The following is a 19,658-nucleotide window of genomic DNA, read 5'->3' on the forward strand; positions in this document are numbered from 1 at the left end:
GGAGTATGAGGACAGCCTGAGACTACATACTGAATTCCAGGTCAGCCCAGGCTAGAGTGAGACCCTACCTCAAGAAACCAAAAAAAAAAAAAAATACAGGGGATAGGAGATAGTTTATTCTGGAGCCAAATATGAGTGACCATGGCCTGCAGCACAGATTTAGCTTGTCCCAATTCCATGTTCTAACTTGTTAGCAATTTCATGATGGTTTTACAGTTACAGAACAAAAGAAAATCATAAATCAAGGCTCTTTTTAAAAACATTGACTGATAATCTGGTGGATAAGTTATGGCAAAGTGGGGTGGGGGAAAATCACCACCACAGGTGGATGCTATCTGATGACATACTTAAACCTTGGATTGGTGGAAACGGTAGTCCACTAGTACATTCCAAAAAGATCTCAACTGAATCACATGGATGTTATGTCAGAAACAGAGGAGGGCAGGGCTGGAGAGATGGCTTACGGGTTAAGGCCTGCAAAGCCAAAGGACCCACGTAAGCCAGATGCACAAGGTGGAGCATGTATCTGGAGTTCGTTTGTACTGGCTGAAGGCCCATGCGTGCCCATTCTCTCTCTCAAATAAAAAAATAAGTAATATTTAAAAAAAAAAACAGAGGTGGGCAATAAACGACTATTTGAGGGGCTGACAGTAGCCCATATAAATAAGTTTTATTATTTTATTAATAAATTAAATCATATTTTATTATGTATTTATAGAATATATATTATTGTATCTTTATTATATTACATATAAATTTTATTCACAAACTAAATAACAGTGAGAGAGAAAGAGGCACAGTAAGAGTATTGGTGTGCCAGGGCCTCCAGCCACGGCAATCAAACTCCAGACATGGGTACCACCTTGTGCTCATGCATGACCTTGTGAATCTGGCTTATGTGGGAACTGGTGAGTCGAACATGGGTCCTTAAGCTTTGCAACCAAGTGCCTGAACTGCTAAGCCATCTCTCCAGCCCTAAATAAGTTTTATTTATTTATTTATTTGAAAGAGGCAGATAGACAGAAAAAGAGAATGGGCGCACCATGGCTCTCAGACACTGCAAATGAACTCCAGACACATGCACCACCTCGTACATCTGGCTTATGTGGATACTGGGGAATCAAATCAAGGTCCTTTTGGCTTTGTAGGCAAGCACCTTAACCACTAAGCCATCTCTCCAGCCCCTAAATAAGTTTTTATAAAGCAGTTCACATTTAATTCAACACCTTAGCTGAGGTGTATGAGGTTGGTAACTGAATCAGTTACTATGTCTCTAGATGTCCTGAGCTATACAACTAGGCCCCTAACAGCACAGAATCATGACTAAAACCCCAAGTCAGCCAGGCATGATAGCGCATGCCTTTTAATGCCAGCACTCAGGAGGCAGAGGTAAGAGGATCACAAGTTTGAGGCCACCCTCAGACTAGTGAATTCCAGGTCAGCCTGAGCTTTAGTGAGACCCTACCTCTCAAAAAAACCAAAAAAAAAAAAAAAAAAAAAAAAGTCAAGGGCTGGAGAGATGGCTTAGTAGTTAAGGCACTCGCCTGCGAAACCAAAGGACCAAGTTCAATTCCCCAGTATCTACGTAAATCAGATGAGCATGCTGGCATATGTATCTGGAATTTGTTTACAGTGGCTAGAGGCTCTGGCATGCCATTTTCTCTCTCCTTCTGAAATAAATTTAAAAAAAAAAAAAAAAGCCAGAGCTAGAGTGAGACCCTACTTCACAAAACAAACAAACAACTGAGCTGTAAAATAAAACTGAAAACACTACAATAAAATTCTAATGTTCAGTAGGGCATGGTGGGGCATACCATTAATCCCAGAATTCAGGAGGCCTCTAGAGGTAGGAGGATCACTGTGAGTTCAAGGCCAGTCTAAAGCTACATAATGACCAACCTGGGCTAGAGCAAGACCCTACCTTGAAAAAAAAAAAAAAAGAGTCAAAGGCCCATGGCAGCCCTAGTGCTGGAGTTCTCCTGGTGGTCATGGCCCTGTGGAGGAGGGGCACAGGAAGGAAGTGAAGGAGACCTGCTGGGCCACCAGCAGAGGTGTGCTTCCTCACTTGTGCGAGGCCGAGTGAGTGTCCGGTCAGCTTTCCCAGCCTCAGTATCCCCATCCATAGGGAGGGCACGGCACCGTTATAAGAGGTTATGAGGAGGATGTAACAGAGGTCATGAGCTTCCTAAGGCATGGGTAAAGGTTGTCATTTCTGTGTCTTGGAGCTCTTGTTTGTGATATGGAGATGAAAATATTACTGAGGTAGGATTGCTTTGAGGACTCAGATTGGGTGGGGGAAAGCCATTTCTGGGCATGTGCTAAGTGGCAAGCCTGTGTTTGCTACGAGTATTATTGTTAGAACCAGAATTTGCATTCTGACTGCCATTTCATTGTAACTTTCCCAAAAGTGACCCAACCACCCCTCCCCCATTGTCACTTTCCTGGAATGGTCTTTGGGCCACCTGTCAGTTTGTCACTTTCCTGTAGCAACCCAAGCCCTGAGGCAAGGTGGATGCCCTACAACCAAAGAATTCCAATGATCCCCACGGCCCCATAAGTATCCCCTAACCTGTGAGGGAATTTTCTTCTGACATGTGTGGTATCACATCCCTTCTCTGGCTTTCCCCAAATAAGTCAGCTGTTGGCTAGGACTGAAGGGGAACAGAACCAGACACAGGGCAGGTGGTAGACATGACACCTAAACATTAAGCCCTCTGCCAAGCAAGAGGTTCCCTTTCAACTAAATTTGAAACTATTTCCTTACTAAATTGGATAATGTACAATAAAGAATCTTAAAAAAAAAAAAATGCTGGGCATGGTGGCACACACCTTTAATTCCAACACTTGGAAGGCAGAAGTAGAAGGATCACTGAGAGTTGGAGGACACTCTGAGACTACATAATGAATTCCAGGTCAGCCTGGACCAGAGTGAAACCCTACCTTGAAAAACTAAAAAGGAGCCAGGTGTGGAGGCACACACCATAACCCCAGCTACATAGACAGAAGCAGGAAGATTTGCAAATTCAAAGACAACAGGTTGGGCATCCCCTGCTTCTTTGCTGTGAGCTTACTCCTGTTTGGATGGGTTTGTCTGGAGGATGTGGATGAGAGAGGCACAATCAAGTTAGTTCACTTGCCTTCAGGTTCCAGCCCCTTGATTTGTGAAGTTCGCACATTCAAACTATGGTGCACCAGAACCTGCCATGGGCATGTTCTTACATGGGTGCTGGGGTTAGGATTCACAAGACAAAGACCTGCTTCTTCAATCCAATGAGGGTGTTTAAGATAGAATACAAGTGTCAAATAGCATGCACACTACAAAACATAGAAAAGTACACAAAACATAACACATCAAAAAAGGGGGGACCGGGCGTGGTGGTGCATGCCTTTTAATCCCAGCACTTGGGAGGCAGAGGTAGGAGGATCACCATGAGTTCAAGGCCACCCTGAGACTACATAGAGAATTCCAGGTCAGCCTGAGCTAGAGTGAGACCCTACCTCGAGAAACAAAAAAATCAAAAAAAAAAAAAAATTCGCATCATGTATATGACTGAAACTAAGGCCTTAAAAAAAGCCAGCAGTGGTGCATGCCTTTAATCCCAGCACTCGGGAGGCAGAGGTAGGAGGATCGCTGTGAGTTCAAGGCCACCCTGAGACTCCGTAGTGAATTCCAGGTCAGCCTGGGCTAGAGTGAGACCCTACCTCGAAAAACTTAAAAAAAAAAAAAAAAAAAAGAGCCAGCAGTCCTCAAGTGAAGGTCTTTTAAAGAGGGTCAAGCCTGGTGGGGCTTGGTGATGCATGGCTTCAATCTCAGCATTCAGAAGGCAGAGGTTACAGGAGTGCTGTGAATGAATTGAGCCCAGCCTGGGACTAGAGGGTGAGACAAGATAAGACAAAACACATGGCCCCAAGCCTTAAACCAAGCTTGATGGTTCACACCTTTAATCTTTAGAAGTTGGAAGGCTGAGGTAAAAAATCACTGGAAGTTATAGATATGGGATAGATATGGATAGGTATGAGATATGGGGGAATGGGCTGGAGAGATGGCTTAGCAGTTAAGGCACTTGTTGGCAAAGCCAAAGGGCTAAGGTACGATTCCCCAGGACCCACATAAACCAGATGTACAAGGTGGCACTTGCATCTGGAGTCCATTTGCAGTGGCTGGAGACCCTGGTGTGCCCATTCTCTCTACCTTTCTCTCTGTGTCTGTCACTCTCAAATAAATAAATAAAAATTTAAAAACTTTTATCAGGCTGGACAGAGGATTGCTGGGAGTTCAGGGCAACCCAGAGACGAACTAGTAAATTTCAGGTCAGCCTGGGCTAGAGCGAGACCATACCTCAACCCCCCTCAAGTTTTATATATGTATATAAAAATTACACATATAGCTATATATATATATATATATATATATATATATATATATATATATATATATATACACACACACACACACACACATACACACATATATATACACACATACATACACACACACATATATAATTTCAAAAAAATAAATTAGCCAGGTATGGTGGCAGACACCTTTAATGTCAGCACTCAGGAGGCTGAGGTAGGATTATCACCATGAGTTGAAGATCTACTGGGAGTGAGTTCCTGGTCAGGCTAGGTTAATATGAGACCCTGTCTCAAAAAAAAAGGGGGGGGGGGGACAAGAGATGGCTTAGTAGTTAAGGTGCTTGCCTGCAAGGCCAAAGGACCCAGGTTCAATTCCCCAGCACCCATGTAAGCCAGATGTACAAGGTGGCACATGCACCTGGAATTCATTTCCAGCAGCTGGAAGCCCTAGCATGCCCATTCTCTCTCTCTCTCTCTCTCTCTGCCTCTTTCAAATAAATAAAACAAAATATTGTTTTTTTAAGTGGGGTTGGGATATGGCTCAGTGGGTAAACATACTTGCTTGCAAAGCCTGATGGCCCAGGTCTGATTCCCTAGTACCCTCATAAAGCCAGATGCACAAAGTGGCATATGTGTCTAAAGTTTGTTTGCAGTGGCAAGAGGCCCTGACACACCCACTTCCCCCATCTTCCTTGCAAGTAAAAATTGAAAATAATAAATTTGGCTTGTTTTCACCCTCCCTCCCAAAAAACTGGTCCACAGGTGGCAAAAAGGCTAGTTAGCAACAGCTCTGCTATTTCTTTGAAACCTTAGGAACTGGTATAATAGCTCATCATTTATGGTGACAACCTACTTCTTATATAAAAGCAGTGAATGCTATAAAAATGCTGACAACCAACAGATTTGTCTGAAGGGCAACTATTTTATCTAATCATTCAGCAAGGTATTGGTTCATCAAATAAGTCTTTACAAGTATCAGAACTCTATCAGAATGTAAGTTATTGTAGGAAATGTTAAATGAAGGAAAACAGAATTGGTCACCAAACAGGACTCTAAAACATCCAGCCAGGTGTGGTGGCACACACCTTTAATCCCAGGGAGGGCAGAGATAGGAGGATCACAGTGAATTGGAGGCCACCCTGAGACTACATTGTGAATTCCAGGTCAGCCTGGGCCAGTAAGACCCTTCCTGGGGGGAGGAGGGGGACATCCAAATCACCAGCCCAGGTTCTCTCTGTGTGTATTTTTTTTTTTATTGACTAATGTTCCACTCTGTAGTGATTAATGGGATTTTAAAACATGATTGTGTCGGGCGTGGTGACACATGCCTTTAATCCAAGCACCTGGAAGGCAGAGGTAAGAGGATCACCGTGAGTTCGAGATCACCCTGAGACTCCAAAGAATCCCAGGTCAGCCTGGGCTAGACTGAGACCCTACCTCAAAAGAACAAACAACAAAAAAAATGTGATTGTGACATAGAATTAAAACACTGGCTCCAATGCTTCTAAAAGAAGGCCATCTTTAACCAGAACGTTCTATAATCCTGTCACGTTTACCAAGATTAGCGAGGAACTATCAGTCTGTTCTAGAAACCTGATGATTTCATGTCTATAAAACCCAAATCAGGGCTGGAGAGATGACTTAATGGTTAAGGTGCTTGCTTGCAAAGCCCAAGGACCCATGTTCGACTCTCCAGGTCCCATGTAAGCCAGACACATAAGGTGATGCAAGTGTGTAAGGTCACACATGCGCACAAGGTGGTGCATATGTCTGGAGTTCAACTACAATGGCTGGAGGTCCTGGTATGCCATTTTCTCTCTTTTTCAAAAAAATATAAATAAATAAATAAACCTAAATCAATTAATTGCTCACAGACCACCAACCTTAAGACCTTAAGTTGATGAGGTGTTTAGACAACATGAGTTCACCAAGAAGACTCAGGGGGACTGGAGAGATGACTCAGTGGTTAGGGTGCTTGCCTGAAAATCCTAAAGACCCGGGTCCAATTTCCCAGTACCCATATGTAAAGTCAGATGTACAAATGAGTGCATGTATCTGGAGATTGCAGAGGTCCTGGTGCCTCTACATAGTGAATTCCAGCTTGGGCTACAGCAAGATCCTACCTTTAAAAAAAAAAGGCTCATGGGTCAAAGGCTTAGTCCTCAGGTAGTGGATCGAATCACATGAGAATGATTAGATCATAAGGGCACTGATCAATGGGTTCACCCCTGAAGGATTCACAATTTGATGACATTATCGGGAGGTGATAGAAATGTGAGGAGGCAGAGACTAACTGCAGACAAGAACTCTGACTAATGTATCTTATCTCCACCCATTCCTTCTACTTCCTTGTATTTTAATCATTGAGCCATTTCTCCAGCCCTACATCTACGTTTTATGAGGAAATATGAAAGCTAGCAAGACAAATAAAACACAACATAAAAATTTATTATTGGGGGCTAGAGAGCTGGCTGAGTGGTTAAGGTGCTTGTCAGTGAGCCTAAGGACCCAGGTTCTATTCTCCAGATCCCACATAAGCCTGATGCACATGCTGGCACACACATCTGGAGTTCCTTTGCAGTGGCTAGAAGGCCCTGGTTTGCCCATTCTTTCTTTCTCTCATTCCCTCTCTTTCTCTAATAAATAAATAAAAACAAAATGTTTAAAAAAATTATTCTTACTTGGCAAATGTTTATAGAGGAGCTATTCTGTAACCAACACACCTTTCCAAATAATTCTTAGTGTTGTACTAGCTATAGCACTGAACAAGGACTTACCAACTTCAATAACTGTTTCAGTGAAGTATAAGACTGATGTGACTCAAACAGAGCTGGTAAACGTAACTTCATTAACAAAACTACTGAATAGAAATAAAAACTGAAAGCCAAGTGGTGGCACAGACCTTTAATTTCAGCACTTGAAAATCAGAGGTAGAAAGATCACTTTGATTTCAAGGCCAGCCTGGGACGAGAGTGAGTACCAGGTCACCTTGAGCTAGAATGAGACCCTATATGGGGGTAAAAACAAAAACAAAAACAAACACACACATTACTTTGTAAGGTTCCAGATCCACTTTGTTATGCAGCATAGCCAAAGTGTTAAAGAATCATCACTAAGCGGGTCTTCTAGCCAAGTGAAGACATTAAACTATGTTTTCCTTGGGCAATTTTTCAGGTATATAAACCTTGTATTAAAAAAAAATGTGGCCGGGCACAGTGGCACACGCCTTTAATCCCAGCACTCAGGAGGCAGAAGTAGGAGGATCACTGTGAGTTCGAGGTCACCCTGAGACTCCATAGTGAATCCCAGGTCAGCCTGGGCTACAGTGAGACTCTACCTCAGAAAAAAAAAAAAAAAAAGCGCATGCATGTGCAGATGTGTACGTGTGTGTACATGCGGAAGCCAGAGGACATTACTGGGTATTGTTTCAGATACCTACCATTTCTTTTGTTTTTCAAGGTAGGTTCATGCTCTAGCCCAGGCTGGCTTTGAACGCATAGTGATTCTCCTACTTCTGGCTGCAGAGTGCTGGGATTAAAGGCGTGTGCCATCACACCCAGCTCCACCTTTTTAAAACTTATTTTCTATTTATTTGCAAGCAGAGAAATACAGACAAAGAGCATGCTAGGGCCCCTAGCCACGACAAATGAACTCCAGACACATGCACTACTTTGTGCATCTGGCTTACATGGGGAATGGGGAACTGAACATAGGTCATTAGGCTTTGTAGGCAGGTGCCTTAACTGCTGAGCCATTGCTCCAGCCCTACCTCCTCCCCCCTCCACCTTTTTCCTCCAGACAGCCTCACATCAAAGCTTGCCAATTATACTAAAGCAGCTGGAGTGAGGATAAGAGTTCCATCTGGCTCTACCTTCCCAGAGCTGGGATTGTAAATGCACACTACCACATCCAGGTGGGTCAGGGATAAAACTCAGATTCTGAAACTTGCAAGGCAAACACTTTACTGACAGCCATTTTCACAGTGAATTAAATGTATCAGACTTCTGGTGCTATATTTAATAGATAAACAGACATGCAGAAAAATTTAAAAACAATCTTCATACAGATTTGTTAAAGCATATGACACTAAGTGAATACTATGGTCAATATGTCAAACATTAGGAAGAACTAAATTCAGAATTAGCAGATGGTAGACCCATGTAAGCCAGATGCACAAGGTAATACATGTGTCTGGGGTTTGTTTACACAGCTGGAGGCCCTGACACACCCACTCTCTCTCTCTTTCTCTCTTTAGCAAAGAAAAAAAAAGCCAGGCATGATGATCATATGTCTTTAATCCCAGCACAAGGGAGACATAGATAGGATCTTGTGAATTTGAAGCCAGCCTGGAACAAAAGGGTGAGTTCAAGGTCAGCCTAGGCTAGAGTGAGGATCGACCTCAACAAAAACACACCAACCATGGAGGTAATGAAGAGACTTCTCATTTTGACAAGGCAGCCAGTAAGGTTCAAGGTGGGCAGTGATAACAAGGCTCTTTTCTAGTAAGGCTTACGTATTGTTAATTTAGGGAGAAAATCATTGCAGCTGTTTTTTTAAAAAAAACTATTACTGTTCACTTGATACAGGTCTCACCTTGTGCCTTGTTGCCCCTGAGGCCCAAGGTCAGTGGAGCAGCCCCACATAGACCGGAGCCTCAACTCTTAGCCAAAGCAGCCCCACAACTCCAGCCATCATGGAAAAACAACAGAATAAATGATTTGCACTGACAGGAGAAAAAAAAAAAAAAAAAAACACCTATTACTGTTGAAGGCTGGGTGTGATGCCATATGTTTTTAATACCAGCACTCTTTGGGAAGCAGAGGTAGGAGGACTGCTGTGAGTTCCAGGTCAACCTGGGCTAGAGGGAGACCCTATCTTGAGGAAAAAAAATAAAAAAAAGAGTTGCTCCACATGGTGAAGCAAGCCTTTACTCCCAGCAATTGAGAAGCAGAAGTAAGATGACTGCCATGAGTTCGAGGCCAGTTTGAGACTACACAGTGAATTCCAGGTCAACCTGGGCTAGAGTGAAACCCTACCTTGGAAAAAAAAAAAAAAATTGAAATTTATATTTCAACTGTTGGGGCTGGAGGGATGGCTTAGCAGCTAAGACGTTTGCCTGCAAAGCCGAAGGACCCAGGTTCAATTCCCCAGGACCTGCATTAGCCATATGCACAGGGGGCGCACGTGTCTGGAGTTCGTTTGTAGTGGCTGGAGGCCCTGGCGCACCCATTCTTTCTCGCTCTCTCACTCTGTCAAATAAATAAGTAAAAACACTGTATTTCAACTGTAAAGTTAGTTTCTCATTCTGTCAATAGATTTTGATCAAGATACACTATACACTATCAAGCTGGGCAGATGGCTCAGCGGCTAAAGGCACTTGCTTTAAAAACCCCAAGTACCCAGGTTCATCTCCTCATATCTGTGTAAAGCCAGATGCACAACCTGGCATATTGTGTCTAGAGTTGGTTTGTAGGGTTAGGACCCTGGCATGCCCATTCACAGGCTCTCTCCTCCCTTCCCTCCCCCTCAAATAAATAAAATATTTGTGTAAAACACACTATCAGGCATACATGACTTACAAGACATATACAACACAAGGGTCAAAGAGAGCTGAGTGCTGGTTAGCTCAGCCCCCATCCAGAGCTTATGAGGACAGCCAGGCATGGTGGTGCATGCTCTTTAATTCCAGCACTAAGGGATGGAGGGGGGCACAGGTAGAACAATCACTATGAGTTTGAGGCCACCCTGAGAATACATAGTCCTGGGTTCAATTCCCCAGTTCCCACATACACCCAGATGCATAAAGAGGTGCATACATCTGGAGTTGTTCACTTGCAGTGGCAGAAGGCCCTAGCTCACCCAAATTCCCTTTATCACTCCCCCTTCACTCCCAAATAAATAAATAAAATTTAAAAAGTGTTTTTTGTTGGAGTTTATTTTTTGAGGTCTCACTCTAGCCCAGGCTGACCTGGAATGCACTATGTAGTCTCAGGGTGGTCTTTAAATCCAGCACTGCAAAGGCAGAGGAAGAAGGATCGCTGTGAGTTTGAGTTTGAGGACAGCCTCGGACTATGGAGTGAATTCCAGGTCAGTCTGGACTAGAGTAAGACCCTACCTCAACAAAAGAATACAAAAGGAGTCAGGCTGGTGGTCCACGCCTTTAATCTCAGCATTCAGGCAGCAGAGACAGGAGGATTGCCGTGAGTTCAAGGCCACCTGAGACTATATGGTAAATTCCAGGTCAGCCCGGGCTAGAGTAAGATCCTACCTCCACAACAACAAAAAAGAATGCAAAACAAGCCGAGCGTGGTGGTGCACACCTTTAATCCCAGCACTCAGGAGGCAGAGGTAGAAGGAGCGCTGTGAGTTCGAGGCCACACTGAGACTACATAGTGAATTCCAGGTCAGCCTGGGCCAGAGTGAGATCATACCAGACCAAAAAAAAAAAAGAATGGAAAAGGGTGGAAAGCTGGGCATGGTGGCCCAAGCCTTTAGTGCCAGCACTTGGGAGGCAGACATAGGAGGATCGCTATGAGTTCAAGTCCAGACTGAAACTACACAGTTCAGGTCAGCCTGGGCTAGAGCGAGACCCTACGTTGAAAAACCAAAAGAAGTTGGAGAGTTAGTTTGTAAGAATGTAGTAGCACCTTTGAACTAATCGAATCAACATATTGCAGAATATCCCGAATAAGGGTCTTGGGAAGGGGTGTGTGCATGAGACTCGCAAGCGTGGATATAAACATGACACTGACGAATCAGGTCACTGCTATTTCCAGAATCGTTCCATCTTGTTATGACGTGAAGCTTTCCAGTGAATGTGACGTGACACACACGGGAAAGACCCTGGCCTACCTGGGGACTCCGTTTCACCGTCTGGCACCCAGAGGGACATAAGTAAACAGACATAAGCAAGCATGTAGAAAGGCCGTGACCAGCAACCGGGCCTCGATCTCATTTCCCGAGACTGAGGATCCTGTGACCACCAGCTTTCGGGGCTCCGAAAGACTTCTAGGCGAAGCCGACCCCAGACGGATCCCCAGCCGCCAAGTCGTCCAGCACGTCAGCTGGGCGTGGCGTGGGCCCTCCGGCGCCCAGCCCGCCTAGGGTAGGGGTCTGGAACGGACCCGTAGGAAAGACTGAGGGATGGCGCGCGGCCGCGCGGGCCAGGAAAAAGCCCTCACTACCTGAGTATGTTGTGCGCTTCCATGCTCCGGTTCTGGTTACTCGAGCACACCACTGCCACCCGCAGCGGCGATGACGGCATGGCGCCAACCGCACAGCCCACCGCACCCGCTCCCGAGCTCCCACCCAAAAGCCGGTTTCGCGCGACCAAGATGGCGGCGGCCGGAAGTCAGCAATGCGGAAGTCGGGGGGGGACGTAGCGCGTGGAGACGCCGGCGCTGCCGCCCCGGGAGCACGCGAACCGCTCAGCGGACGCACAGCAGCGGGCTCGGGCTGGCCAACGTCGCGAGCTAGCGGGGCGGACGCCGCCGAAGTCGCGCTCCCTCCAGCCGCGGCTGGCCGGGGAGGTCTCTACGCCGGCGTCCGACGTCACAGCGTCCGCTGGAAAACGGAGTGATGCGCCGACCCCGCGACAGCGCCCGGAACGTCACAAGGCCCCACTACTGTCGCTCCTTGTGACGGTAGGCGTGGCGCCTGCGCAGTGAGAAGTTGGAGGTGCCAAAGGCCGTGAGGTCTCCTGAGATGATTGGGCCTGGTCTTTCTTCCTGGTTGGGTTTCCTTTTACGTGCACAGGTCCGCTTTTGCTCCTGCTTGTGCCCTCCCCTGTTTGCTGAAAATAGACCCACGACCTCTTCCTGTTTAAAGTCCTGGTGTAGAAAAGTGAAGCTGAAAAAATTTTTTTAAGTCACTAGTGGAAAACCAATGGAATCCCATGGTCCCAGACAAGTCACTAATCTTTAGGATACTTGCCATAACTCAGCAAGGCCTTCCTATGGGACAAATCCTCTGTAGCCTTGCACAACCAATAAAAGATTGAAACAGGAAGAGCTAATGAGGATTTTGGGGGGTATCTGATGAACAGAACAAGTGATTCTTCTAAATCCAGAGATAACAGTCTAGAAATACTAAAATAAGTGTGTTAGTCTATGAACAGCTGAGGCAGTTTTTTTTTTTTTCTATTTGTTTATTTGCAAGCAGAGAGAGAAATACAAAAAAGTGAGACCGAGAGAATGGGTGCACCAGAGCCTCTAGCCACTGCAAACGAACTCCAGAAATATGTGCCACGTTGTGCATCTGGCTTACATGGGTACTGGGGAATCAAACCTGAGTCCTTAGGCTTTGCAGGCAAACACCTTAACCACTAAGCCATCTCTCCAGCCCCTCATACCACTTTTGTTTAAAGGCATGCAATCCTCCTACCTCTGCCTTGTGAGTGCTAGGATTAAAGGCAAGCACCAGCACGCCCAGCTTACTTTTTTTTGTTTGTTTTTTGTTTTTTTGAGGTATGGTCTCACTCTGGCCCAGGCTGACCTGGAATTCACTATGGAGTCTCAGGGTGGCCTCGAACTCACAGCAATCCTACCTCTGTCTCCGAGTGCTGGGATTAAAGGCACGCACCACCACGCCTGGCTCAGTTTACTTATTTTTTAATAGAGAGACAGAGAGAATGGGTGCTCTAGGGCTTCCAGCCACTGCAAATGAACTCCAGACATATGCACCACCTTATGCATCTGGCTTAAGAGGGTACTGGAGAATCGAACCTGCTTCCTTAGGCTTTATGGGCAAGCACCTTAAGCATTAAGCCATCTCTGAAGCTCCTCATACCACATTTTAATTGTTTCTGTCTTTCCCTCTCATGCAAGTCTCCCTACTGGCCAGGTAACCACTCTGGTTCTTTCAGTTAATATTACTTGAATTATCTAGAATTACATATAAATGGAATGATATACTATGTTATGTTTAGAGATTTTTGTGGGGGAGGTTTGGCTTCTGTCAAAATATTTTTTAGAGAGAGGGAATGCGAATGGGCTCAACTGGGACTTCAGCTGCTGCTTATGAACGCCAGACATATGCGCCCCCTTGTGGCACATGTGTGGCGTTTCATGGTTGTGTCACTGTTTTGCCACGTGATTTGAGGGCTGGACAGAATGCTCAGTGGTTAAGGCGCTTAACTGCAAAGCCAAACGAACCAGGTTCAATTCCCTAGCACCCCCTGAAAGCCAGATGCACAAAATGACATGTGTCTGGAGTTCGTTTGCAGAGTCTAAGGGCCCTGGCTCACCCATTCTCTCTTCCTCCTTTTATCTCAAATAAGTAAAAATGAAATATTTCTTAAAAATCCTCATTTAGCCGGGTATGGTGGCGCAAGCCTTTAATCCCAGCACTCGGGAGTCAGAGGTAGGAGGATCGCCACGAGTTCAAGGCCACCCTGAGGCTACATAGTGAATTCCAGGTCAACCTGAGCTAGAGTGAGACCCTCCCTTGAAAAACCAAAAAAAAAAAAAAAAAAAAAAACTCATTTGAACACCTGGATTAGAGTGAGACACTACCTTAAAAAAGGGGGGGGGTGGGAGAGATGGCTTAGCGGTGAAGTGCTTGCCTGCAAAGCCTAAGGACCCCGGTTCAAGGCTCGATTCCCCAGGACCCACTTTAGCCAGATGCGCAAGGGGGCGCATGCGTCTGGAGTTCGTTTGCAGTGGTTGGAAACCCTGGCGCACCCATTCTCTCTTGCTATCTGCCTCTTTCTCTCCCTCTGTCACTCTCAAACAAATAAATAAACAAAAAATTAAAAAAAAAAAGGGCTAGAGAGATGGTTTGGCTTAGTGGTTAAGCACTTGCCTGTGAAGCCTAAGGACCCCAGTTCAAGGCTCAATTCCCAGGACCCATGTAAGCCAGATGCACAAGGGGCACATGCATCTGGAGTTTGTTTGCAATGGCTGGAGGCCCTGGTGCGTCCATTCTTCCTCTCTCTCTCCCTCTCTCCCTCTTTCTCTCTCTCTCTCTGCCTCTTTATCTGTCTGTTACTTTAAAAATAAATAAATAAAAATTTAAAAAATTTTAAAAAAAATACTCATCTGAGCTGGGTGTGGTGGCACATGCCTTTAATCCCAGGACTTGGGAGGCATAGGTAGGAGGATCACTGTGAATTCGAGGCCAGCCAGAGATTACAAGTGAATTCCTGGTCAGCCTGGCTAGGGTGAGACTCTACCTGAGGGGGAAAAAAATGAAAGCTAGGAGAAAGCTAGCTTTTTAAAGGCAATTTAAGTTAGAGACAAAGACAACCAGGAGACCCCACATACCATCTCACCCTGACCACATGGGTGTTTTCACCAACCTTGGGCCTGCTACCTATGTAATTTCTATAAACTTGGGATAACCTAGCTTCTACTTTAAGGAGGGAGAGAGAGAGAGAGAAATGGTGCGCCAGGTCCTCAACAACTGAAATTAAAGTCCAGATGCCTGTGCCACCTAGTGAGCCTCTGCAACCTTGCACTTACCTCACCTTTGTATGTCTGGTTTACATGGGAGAGTTGAACAGGGGTCCTTAGACTTCACAGGCAAGCGCCTTAACTGCTAAGTCATCTCTTCAGCCCTAGATTCTACTTTCCACATGCCAGCAACTTTACTCTTGTCTTTCTCTAAAGGTCTCAATTTCTTGTAAATGTACCTTATAAACTATACAGTTTCCAAGTGAGAGCATGTTTCCTGCTTCCCATGTGTGTATGACTGTTCTAACTCCCAATCTTCTTTAAATAAACCCCACAGGGCTGGAGAAATGGCTAGCAGTTAAGGTGCTTGCCTGCAAAGCCAAAGGACCCAAGTGTGATTCCCCAGGACTCATGTAAGCCAGATGCACAAGTTGGCACATGAGTCTGGAGTTTGTTTGCAGTGGCCGGGTGCCCTGATGTGCCCATTCATTCTCTCTCTTTCTCTCTGTCTTTCTCCCTCCCTCTGCCTCCTCCTCTCTCTCAAATAAATAAATAAATAAATAATAAAATATTTTTTAAAAAAAGTAAAGCAGGGTGTGGTGGCGTATGCCTTTAATCCCAGCACTGGGGAGGCAGAAGTAGGAGGATCACTATGAGTTCAAGGCCACCCTGAGACTACACAGTGAATTCCAGGTCAGCCTGGGCAACATCGAGACCCTACCTGAGAAACCAAAAGTAAATAAATAAGAAAAGAAGAAAAATAAATAAATAAATAATAAACCCTACAATTAATGATTTTCCCCTTAAATAAATACCACAATAGGTGATTTCTCCCTAAATAAGCTTAGTAATTTGTAATTTATCCTTCTTGAGTCTGTCTTTATTCTTTAAAAAAATATTTTGGTATTTTATTTTTATTTATTTGATAAAGAGAGACAGATTAGGAAAAGAGAATGGGTGTGCCAGGGCCTCGAGCCAAACAAACTCCAGACACATGCTCCACTTTGTATGTCTGGTTTATGTGGGGTTCTGCGGAATCGAATCTGGGTCCTTTGGCATTGAGGGCAAATGTCTGAACTACAAAGCCATCTCTCCAGCTCCATCTTTATTGTTTTCTTTTGGGGGAGTGTTGAAATAGGGTCTCACTCTAGCCCAGGCTGACCTGAAATTTACTCTGTATTCTCAGGGTGGCCTTGAACTCAGAGTGATCTGCCTACCTTTGCCTCCCTCTAGAGTGGTGGGATTAAAGGTGTTTGCCACCATGCCTGGCTAACTCTTAAAAATATTTAGCTAAGCATGGTGGCATATGATCCCAGCACTTGAGAGGCAAAGGTAAGAGGATTGCTGTGAGTTTTAGGCCACTCTGAGACTACATAATGAATTCCAGGTCAGCCTGAGCTAGAGTGAGACCCTACCTTGAAAAACCAAAATTACATATAATTTAGGGATGACTCAGAAGACACCATGGTGCCAGAAGAAGTGACAGGAGTGCTCAGCACTGCAATATCTCGATCATACCTTCCAAGGCTCAGGGTCCATTGTGGAAAAGGTGGCAGAAAGAATGTAAGAGCCAAAGGAAGGGTAGGACTCCTTACAACATGTTCTTCCAGATACGATATCCATGACCTCACAATGCCTAACACTACCTACACAAGACCATCATAATAGGAAGAAAAGATCATGACATCAAAATAAAAGAGACACTGATTGAGAAGGGGAGGGGATATGATGGAGAGTGGAGTTTTAAAGGGGAAAGTGGAGGGAGGGAGGGAATTACCATGGGATATTGTTTATAATTATGGAAGTTTGTATGTGTGTGTGTGTGTGTGTGTGTGTGTGTGTGTGTGTGTACACGTATAACTTATTTACTTGACAGAAAGAAGCAGACGGAGAAAGAATGAGCACACCAAGGTCACTAGCCACTGCAAATGAACTGTAGATGCATGTACCACCTTATATGGGTCCTGGGGAATTGAACCTGGGTCATTAGGCTTCACAGGCAAGCACCTTAACCACTAAGCCATCTATCTATCCCTGCATTATACATTTTTTAAAATTTTTTCTAGCCCAGTCTGACCTGGAATTCACTATGTAGTCTCAGGGTGGCTTTGAACTCACAGTGATCCTCCTATCTCTTCCTCCCAAGTGCTGGGACCACCATGCATAGCTATATTATACATTTAAAAATATTTGTTCATTTATTTTAGAGAGAGAGAAAATGGGCATGTCAGGGCCTCCAGCCACTGCAAACAAACTCCAGATAAATGTGCCCCCTTGGGCTGCTGGCTTACATGGATCCTGGGGAACCAAACCGGGGTCCTTTGGCTTTGCAGGCAAATGCCTTAACTGCTAAGCCATCTTGTGTGCATATGCAGTCTTGCTGTATCCCAGACTGACCTAGAATTTACTCTGTAGTCTAAGGGTGGCCTCGAACTCAAGCAGTCCTCTTACCTCTGCCTCCTAAATGCTGGGATTAAAGGCATACACCATCTCACCTAGGTCTTTTTTGTTTTTTAATATTTATTTGAAGCCAGGAATGGTGACACACACTTTTAATCCCAGCACTCGGGAAGCAGAGTTAGGAGGATCGCCATGAGTTCAAGGACACCCTGAGATGATGTAGTGAATTCTAGGTCAGCCTGGACTAGAGTGAGACTCTACCATGAAAAACCAAAAATGGGCTGGAGAGATGGCTTAGTGATTAAAGCATTTGCCTGCAAAGCCAAAGGACCTCCATTCAATTCTCCAAGACCCACGTAAGCCAGATGCACAAGGGGGGCGTGTGAGTCTGGGGTTCATTTGCAGTGGCTGGAGTGCCCATTCTCTTTCTCCCTCTCTCTGCCTCTTTCTGTCTCTCTCAAAGAAGTAATAATAAATAATAAATAATAAAGTTGTTTTGAAAAACAAAAACAATTATTTGAGAGAGAGAGGGGTAGATAGAATATTCTTTAGTAAAGGTAGGACAAAACCCAAAACTTGGGGTACATAAATTTCAGGAGACCCTCTTGAACCCCCCAAGTCTTGCATCACTAGGGCCTCCTGCTGCTGTAATAAGAACTCTAGATGTGTGCACCACTTTGTGCATCTGGCTTTACATGGGTACTGGGGAATTGAACCCTGGCCATCAGGTTTTGTAATACGTGTCTGGGGTCCCACGTAAGCCAAGATGCACATGGTGGCATATGCATCTGGAGTTCATTTGCAGTGGCTAGAGGCCCTGGCATTCCCATTCCCACACTCTCTTTCTCTGTCTCCAATAAATAAATAAAAATAATTCATTAAAAAAATTATTGGGCTGATGATGAAATGGCTTAGTGGCTAAGGCATTTGCCTGGGAAGCCTAAGGACCCCAATTTGACTCCCCAAGACCCATGAAAGCCAGATACACAAGGGGTTGCATGCATCTGAGTTCGTTTACAGTGGCTAAAGGTCCTGGCATACCCATTCTATCTGCCTCTCTCTCAAATAAAATAAATATTTTTTAAAACTTAAAAAAATAAACTTATTAATTATTTGAGAGAGGGAAGGAAAGAGGCAGATGGGAGGGGAGAATATAGATGTGCCAGGGCTTCCAGCCACTGTAGATGAACTCCATATACATGTGCCACCATGTGCATCTGGCTTCTGTGGGTACCGGGGAATTGAACCTGGATCCCTGGGCTTTGCAGGCAAGCACCTTAACTACTAAGCCATCTCTCCAGCCCAACACTCAGGAGGCTGAGGTCTGAGTTCAAGGCCAGTTTGAGATTACATAGTGAATTCCAGGTCAACCTGGGCTAGACTCTACTTTGAAAAACCAGGAAAAAAAAGAAAAAGTGAATGATATGTCTGAGGATGACACCTAAGATTGTTCTCTGGTTTCCACACGTGTGTGTACACGTGCACATTCATACCTGCATACATTTGCGCCAATATTCATATGAACATGCACATTCATCACACTAGTTTTTAAACTTTTCATTTTCATTTTATTTATTTTTTAAACTTTTCATTTTTATTTATTTTTTATTTATTTATTTTCCCAAGGTAGGGTCTCACTCTAGCCCAGGCTGACCTGGAATTCACTATGGATTCTCAGGGTGGCCTTGAACTCATGTCTATCCTCCTACCTCTGCCTCCCGAGTGCTGGGATTAAAGGTGTGTGCCCCCACGCCCGGCTAAAGTTTTCATTTTTAGAGAGAGTAAAAGGGAGAATTGTCACCAGGACCCCAGCTGCTGCAATTGAATGTTAGACGCTTGCGCCACCTAGTGGGCATGTGCGACCTTGCACTTGCCTCACTTTTGTGAATCTGGTTTATATGGGACCTGGAGAAGTGAACCTGGGTCCTTAGACTTCACAGGCAAGCGCCTTAACCACTAAGCAATCTCTCCAGCCCCTCACGAAAGTTTTAAAAAATTAGTTTCACAGACTAGACATGGTGGCACACACCTTTAATCCCAGTACTAGAGAGCCAGAAGTAGGAGAATGGCCATGAGTTCAAGGCCACCCTGAGACTCCATAGTGAATTCCAGGAAAGCCTGGGCTAGAGCAAGACCCTGTCTCAAAAAACAAAACAAGTTTCTCCATCAGGCTAGGCACATTTCAAATAATTAATATCTGTACCTCAATGCCTAGTGATTGGTGGTGTTTTTTTTGTTTTTGTTGTGGGTTACGTCATGTTCTCTGAAAGGTTTTGTTGGTATCTCAAGCTCTGGCAATTGTGAGTACAACCTCATATAGTAGTTTCTGTATAGCTGAATACATGGAGTCTTCTGATAATGTCCCTGCACTCAGCTCATGGAGGTTCAACTTGTATTCAGAGAATGACTGTGGATCATTCTGGTAAGCTAAGATGGTCACATGGTATGAGGTTTTCCAAGTGGGCAGGGAGGTCAGGGTTTTGTTTTAGATAGAAGGTAGAATGTCCC

The 19,658-nt window shown here is 44.8% G+C and overlaps 1 protein-coding gene across 1 annotated transcript in view; it reads right to left on the reverse strand.

Moving 5' to 3' along the window:
• Positions 1–11,728, reverse strand: part of Ssu72 (SSU72 homolog, RNA polymerase II CTD phosphatase) — a 42,580-nt gene extending 30,852 nt beyond the window's left edge. The window contains exon 1 of the mRNA XM_004657752.3: positions 11,544–11,728. Within this exon, the coding sequence (XP_004657809.1) occupies positions 11,544–11,623 (80 nt within the window). The 5' untranslated portion in view covers positions 11,624–11,728. The remainder of the gene's footprint in view (positions 1–11,543) is intronic.
• Positions 11,729–19,658: the final 7,930 nt, after the last annotated feature.

This window comes from Jaculus jaculus, chromosome 5 (genome assembly GCF_020740685.1).
Source record: "Jaculus jaculus isolate mJacJac1 chromosome 5, mJacJac1.mat.Y.cur, whole genome shotgun sequence".
NCBI classification, from domain to species: Eukaryota; Metazoa; Chordata; class Mammalia; order Rodentia; family Dipodidae; genus Jaculus; species Jaculus jaculus.